At 45.9% G+C, this 7,279-nt stretch overlaps 1 protein-coding gene across 5 annotated transcripts in view; it reads left to right on the forward strand.

The window, feature by feature from the left end:
- Nucleotides 1-7,279, forward strand: part of LOC310784188 (cell adhesion molecule DSCAML1-like) — a gene marked incomplete at both ends in the record, with an annotated part of 127,221 nt that overhangs the window by 90,062 nt on the left and 29,880 nt on the right. For all 5 annotated transcript variants that reach the window (XM_083645195.1, XM_083645196.1, XM_083645197.1 and 2 more), the window contains 8 exons: nt 54-173; nt 322-498; nt 1,806-2,005; nt 2,566-2,662; nt 2,989-3,117; nt 3,230-3,397; nt 3,958-4,028; nt 5,930-6,170. In XM_083645195.1, coding sequence (XP_083501321.1) covers nt 54-173; nt 322-498; nt 1,806-2,005; nt 2,566-2,662; nt 2,989-3,117; nt 3,230-3,397; nt 3,958-4,028; nt 5,930-6,170 — 1,203 coding nt within the window. The remainder of the gene's footprint in view (nt 1-53; nt 174-321; nt 499-1,805; nt 2,006-2,565; nt 2,663-2,988; nt 3,118-3,229; nt 3,398-3,957; nt 4,029-5,929; nt 6,171-7,279) is intronic.

Genomic DNA, 7,279 nt, shown 5'->3' on the forward strand with positions numbered 1-7,279 from the left:
GATCACCTTGATTTTTGAATAAAGTAAGATAATCACATGTTTTTCCTTCACAGTGCCACCGCGTTTTGTGGTGCAGCCCAACAACCAGGACGGTATCTATGGCAAAGCTGGGGTCCTCAACTGTTCTGTGGAGGGCTACCCACCTCCAAAAGTCATGTGGAAGCATGCAAAGGGTAAAATCAACACATCATCCCTATAACATTATAGTAAGAAGACAATGTGAACTAGGAATAATGAAGACAGTAACGTGCATTGATGGATGTTGAGCCTCTAAAAGCTGTTTGAAACTTGCCTCAAGCTGCTGTGTGTTGTGTGCCTCAGGTGTAGGAAACCCGCAGCAGTACCACCCAGTCCCTCTAACCGGCCGCATCCAGATCATGTCAAACGGCTCTTTGCTGATCCGACATGTTCTGGAGGACGACAGAGGCTACTACCTCTGTCAGGCCTCCAACGCAGTGGGCTCAGACATCAGTAAGAGCATGATCCTCACTGTCAAGAGTAAGTGTCAATCACACTCTCTCTCTCCCTCTCTCGCTCTCGCTCTCTCCCCTTCTTACCTTTGCAGACATCTCCAGGATTGTACTTCGCAGAGCTAAGCCTTAGCTTTCGGTGGGGGAATCAGCTGCTCTAAGTTGCCCCTCGCCCCAGGCTAGCCTGGCCCTGCACAAGAGCCGGGTCTCTACTGAAGCTAACAAAACAGTGTCTCTCCTGCATATGCCTCACTGTCTGAGGGTGTCTTTACTATTGATTGATCTGTTCCGGCAGCCTGTCTGTGCGCTCCTGAATGTTTGTTGGTGAACGGCTCTGATGAATTAGTGATGAAAACAAAACCACAGGAACCCCCTCCAATCAATAATCTATGTCTGAGGAGAGGATGGAGAGAGGGGAAGCAGGAGGAGAGAGGAGGAGGAGAGGCAGACAGGGAGGAGGAGAGGCAGACAGGGAGGAGGAGAGGCAGACTGGGAGGAGGAGAGGCAGCCAGGGAGGAGGAGAAGCAGACAGGGAGGAGGAGAGGCAGACAGGGAGGGGGAAAGGCAGACTGGGAGGAGGAGAGGCAGACTGGGAGGAGGAGAGGCAGACAGGGAGGAGGAGAGGCAGTCTGGGAGGAGGAGAGGCAGACAGGGAGGAGGAGAGGCAGACTGGGAGGAGGAGAGGCAGACAGGGAGGAGGAGAGGCAGACAGGGAGGAGGAGAGGCAGACAGGGAGGAGGAGAGGCAGACTGAGAGGAGAGGCAGACTGGGAGGAGGAGAGGCAGACTGGGAGGAGGAGAGGCAGACAGGGAGGAGGAGAGGCAGACAGGGAGGAGGAGAGGCAGACTGGGAGGAGAGGCAGACTGGGAGGAGGAGAGGCAGACTGGGAGGAGGAGAGGCAGACAGGGAGGAGGAGAGGCAGACAGGGAGGAGGAGAGGCAGACTGGGAGGAGGAGAGGCAGACAGGGAGGAGGAGAGGCAGACTGGGAGGAGGAGAGGCAGACTGGGAGGAGGAGAGGCAGACTGGGAGGAGGAGAGGCAGACAGGGAGGAGGAGACGCAGACAGGGAGGAGGAGAGGCAGACTGGGAGGAGGAGAGGCAGACAGGGAGGAGGAGAGGCAGACTGAGAGGAGGAGAGGCAGACTGAGAGGAGGAGAGGCAGACTGGGAGGAGGGAGGGTGAGCGAGCCAGTGGGGCTTGAAGCATGAAATGGAGAATGAAGGGCAGAAATAGAGATGTCCATACATCTTATAATACAATATCCCTGTTCCCTTGTCTCATTATGACATATCATCATGCTATTGGTCACACTGACGCGTCTGTGATTGTGCTCAGTTCCTGCCATGATCACCAGCCACCCCAACACCACCATGGCTAAGAAGGGCCAGACCAAGGAGCTGAACTGCACAGCGAGGGGCGAGCAGCCCATCATCATCCGCTGGGAGAGAGGGGACACTGTCATCGATGCAGAGAGGAACCCCCGTTACTCCATCACCATAAACAAGAAGGGCGATGAAGTCATCTCTACACTCAAGGTCAGATATGGCATATAACGCGACCAACAATGAAATTAAACGCGGAACGATTGTTTGATCAAACAGAATGCAGAGCAAACAATATTGAAAATTAATAAGCACACTGCAAAAATCCCCAGTAAGTCATTAACAAGTAATTTAGCCTTGAAATGATTAGTCTTGAAATCATATTCTCTTTTTCCCCTTCTTTTTTTAAGTGAAATGTTCTGCCAGTGTAGTTGGGTAATTCTGCTTGTTTCGAATGCAGTTTCACTTGTTTCGAGAATTTCCTGCAAACAAATTTCAATATTTTAAAACAAGACAGAAACATCAAGCCACCAGTATTATCAAGAACATGACAATTTGAGAAAATTATTGAAATTAGTTAATTTGCATTGTGAGAGTGAAACGATCTTACCCTTTTCACACAAAAAGAAAAAGAGGATTTTAAAACTCAATACAGGAGGAAATGATTTGTTAAGATGGTTGTTTTTGCAGAGTGTGTTGCTGGAGGAGCTGAGATCTGTAGTCCGTGCTGTGTGTTGTGGAGCAGATTTGGACCTTTGTGTTTGTGTTCCCAGCTGAACCCAGCAGAGCGTGGAGATTCTGTCTTCTTCTCCTGCCACGCCATCAACTCCTATGGAGAAGGTCGAGGCCTCATCCAACTCACTGTGCAAGGTATCAATACTACACACGTGTGTGTGTGTGTGTGTGTGTGTGTGTGTGTGTGTGTGTGTGTGTGTGTGTGTGTGTGTCTGTGCGCACACACACGCACACACACACACACACACACACACACACACTTACTTAACACACTTTTTTCATGTACTGAAGCATTAGAGCTCACAATACCGAGCCCTAAACTCTTTTTTCACATTTCTTTCTTTCTTTCTTTCTTTCTTTCTTTCTTTCTTTCTTTCTTTCTGTCTCTGTCTGTCTCTCCCTCCCTCCCTCTCTTTCTCTCTCTCTCTCTCTCTCTCTCTCTCACACACACACACACACAGAACCCCCAGACCCCCCTGAGTTGGAAGTGAGGGAGGTGAAGGACAGGAGCATGAACCTGCGCTGGATCCAAAGGTTCGACGGCAACAGCATCATCACCAGCTACGACATCGAGTACAAGAACAAGTCCGGTAGGGATCCAAACTAAAGCCTCCATTTCAGTCTACTGTACCAAAATATTACATATTGTAGGCTTAAATGTGTTTTCTAGTCTAATCTCTAATCCCCCCCCCTGTTTGACAGACTCCTGGGATCACATGTACACGACCAGGAACATCTCGCCCACCAACAACCAGGCCAACATTGTGGAGCTGCACCCAGCCTGTGTCTACAGCATCCGCATGTACTCCTTCAACAAGATCGGCCGCAGCCTGCCCAGCAAGGAACTCACCATCAGTACCGAGGAAGCACGTAAGCAATGGTTTTCTCCTCACAAACATTTGTCCTCTGTTTCTATGTCTTCAGGGTTCCCACGGGTCCTTCAAATCCTTGAAAATTTGAAGGGGGGGGGGGGGGGGGGGGGGTGATCAAGGCCTTGAAAGTTTTTAACATGGGCCATTGAAAGTGCTTAAATGTATATATTTTGTGCAAGAATAGAAACAACTCTTATAGAAATTCAAGTTATTTTGATATTTGTTTTTCTTAACGTTAGTAAATAGGCTACATTACGCTTCCTGCACGTGCCTCCCGCCGTCTGTGCATCCGTGTTTCATGCGCCGTTTCATCCAAACTCTTTTTAATTGTTGTCTGTCAGCTGCTGTAAAGCTGCTAGTTCTCATTATACAGATTCTCAGTGTTGTAACAGTAATTAAGCTTGATCTGTGTCTCATACTATACCGTGTTTGGGCCTGGAAAGTCCTTGGATTTGCTGTTTAAGAAGGTGTGAGAACCCTGTGTCTCCATCTTCTTCTGTCTCATACTTACTCCTCTGTGTGGACCGTAACGTCTCATTTGACATTTTTCAACAACAGAACCTGACGGGCCGCCTATGGAAGTCATCCTCACGCCAATGACATCTCAGAGCATACGGGTCACATGGAGGGTAAAATCACTGTTGTTTTTACTTTACTACTATGTAATATCATTATGCAATTCTACCGGAGATAACTGTAGAATAAATCAGTGATGCAGTGATCCATCTGTTCTGTATCATAAAACGGATAGTTCCAGTCCTCATTGCTCATTGGCTGAGACACGATGCAAGTCTTTGTAAAACACCTCGTAAATGCACACCCCTGACTGTTCAACGGTTCATGTAAATGTTAATACGCTAGCAGAAAAAAAATCACTTCTCATGCCGGTACTCTGCCCACAGCCAAAGCTAGTCCAAATAATGACAGTACTTTATTGAGAAAGGAATGCATAGTGGCAAAGGGTGCAAGTGCATAAGAAAAGCGGGAATAAAGACCCATTACCCATTAGATAAGACAGGGGAGCCGAAAATAATCATACATCATCAGGGAATCAATTAAAAATATTGAATTCATTGAGCATTTGTGTTCTTGTGTTTATTTTTAAAATATACCAGACTGGTATATAATACACTGATATCACCACTGTATTACCTACTGTTTTACAAAAGCTGTAAAGGAGGCTTTCTCACTGGGAACGAGTGCCTTCGTTCCGTTCTGTTCCGCGCCCGAGTACGATTACTCCCCTCTCCCCCGCTGGTCAGCTGTCACATTACAAAATCTCTTCCGCGCTCGGGAACGGAACGGTACACTTGCCTCACCCGTGTGTTGTCTATGTGGTTCGGTGGCGTTCACATTCGCAAGTGTAGGGTGCCAGTGTGAAAGCTAGCTCAGTACAGTGTGAAAGCTAGCTCAGTACAGTGTTGCACAGTGATTTGAGTACAGCTGAGGGTGTTCCACACCAAGCTTAGCATCATATTCACACTTAACCTGACAAGCTTAGCATCATATTCACACTTTACCTGACAAGCTTAGCATCATATTCACACTTAACCTGACAAGCTTAGCATCATATTCACACTTAACCTGACAAGCTTAGCATCATATTCACACTTAACCTGACAAGCTTAGCATCATATTCACACTTAACCTGACAAGCTTAGCATCATATTCACACTTAACCTGACAAGCTTAGCATCATATTCACACTTAACCTGACAAGCTTAGCATCATATTCACACTTTACCTGACAGGCTTAGCATCATATTCACACTTAACCTGACAAGCTTAGCATCATATTCACACTTTACCTGACAGGCTTAGCATCATATTCACACTTTACCTGACAAGCTTAGCATCATATTCACACTTAACCTGACAAGCTTAGCATCATATTCACACTTAACCTGACAAGCTTAGCATCATATTCACACTTTACCTGACAAGCTTAGCATCATATCCACACTTAACCTGACAAGCTTAGCATCATATTCACACTTTACCTGACAAGCTTAGCATCATATTCACACTTAACCTGACAGGCTTAGCATCATATTCACACTTAACCTGACAAGCTTAGCATCATATTCACACTTAACCTGACAAGCTTAGCATCATATTCACACTTTACCTGACAAGCTTAGCATCATATTCAAGGTCCTTACACATCAAGAGCGATGTGAATATACGGCACGGAATTGCGATGCGAGTTTTGACCCACCTGTCAATCACAGCCACAGATGTGTACACGTCGCAAGCGCATTTCTGAAAAATCGACCGCAGTTCGAAAAAATAAACACTGCAATAACGCTCAGCGAAACTTCGCCGTTGGTGTGCACGGTTGCATTGACTGCTATAGGTTCGGAAAATATTATTGACATGCGAATTAATCGCACGTCAATAATATTCACACTTAACCTGACAAGCTTAGCATCATATTAGCATCATATTCACACTTAACCTGACAAGCTTAGCATCATATTAGCATCATATATTCACACTTAACCTGACAAACTTCTTCTCTATCTCGCAGTCCCCTAAGAAGGAGCTACAGAACGGCCTGATCCGAGGCTACCAGATCGGCTACAGAGAGAACGGGCCGGGCAGCAATGGCCAGTACAGCATCGTGGAGATGAAGGCTACCGGGGACAGCGAGGTGTACACCCTGGACAACCTGAAGAAGTTCGCCCAGTACGGAGTGGTGGTCCAGGCCTTCAACAGAGCCGGGACCGGCCCCTCCAGCACTGAAATCAATGCTACCACACTGGAAGATGGTAGGAGGAAAAGATGCTCATGGCTGATCTCTTTCATTTGTCAACAGGGAGAGTAAATAGAGTCAAATGCGAGAATGGGGTGTAGGAACAATAAATAAAAGGCGCTAATGTGCACGCACAGCCACACGTGCACGCACAGACACGTGCACATACATACACACGTGCACGTACATACACACGTGCGTGCACAGACTCAAACAAAATGGTAGAAATGAATTTGCAGCACATCCACGCGTTATTCCTTCTACTTTAATTAGCACCCTCATTAGGCTGGTAGAGAGCGAGAGAAGAACAAGGAAGCCCATTACTCTCTAAATGTCTGCCCACTCTACCTCTTCTCTCTCTCTCTCTCTCTCATTGGTTTCCTTTCTCTTCCACATAGCACCGTCTTTTCAGTGTCAGACAGACAGACAGACAGACAGACAGACAGACAGACAGACAGACAGACAGACAGACAGACAGACAGACAGACAGACATGTGGACCCTGCCTGTCTGTGTGGACAGTAATGATAGTGACACAGACCCTGATCATGGTAACAATAATAGTAATGGTAATTATAGAGACAGACAATTTCTTTAGCTGCAATTATCTAACAGAGGAACACATTGTCTTCCTCACACTTCAGCTTTTTATCCTCTACATCTCACCCCCATCCCCCTCTCATCTGCATTAACCTTTTAAGGTGTATATCTCTACTCTTCATGTAGCATTAACCCTTTAAGGTGTATATCTCTACTCTTCATGTAGCATTAACCCTTTAAGGTGTATATCTCTACTCTTCATGTAGCATTAACCCTTTAAGGTGTATATCTCTACTCTTCATGTAGCATTAACCCTTTAAGGTGTATATTACTATTCATGTAGCATTAACCCTTTAAGGTGTATATCTCTACTATTCATGTATCATTAACCCTTTAAGGTGTATATCTCAACTATTCATGTAGCATTAACCCTTTAAGGTGTATATCTCTACTCTTCATGTATCATTAACCCTTTAAGGTGTATATCTCTACTATTCATGTAGCATTAACCCTTTAAGGTGTATATTACTATTCATGTATCATTAACCCTTTAAGGTGTATATATCTACTATTCATGTATCATTAA

This window comes from Poromitra crassiceps, assembly GCF_964638095.1.
Source record: "Poromitra crassiceps genome assembly, chromosome: 1".
Lineage (NCBI taxonomy): Eukaryota > Metazoa > Chordata > Actinopteri > Beryciformes > Melamphaidae > Poromitra > Poromitra crassiceps.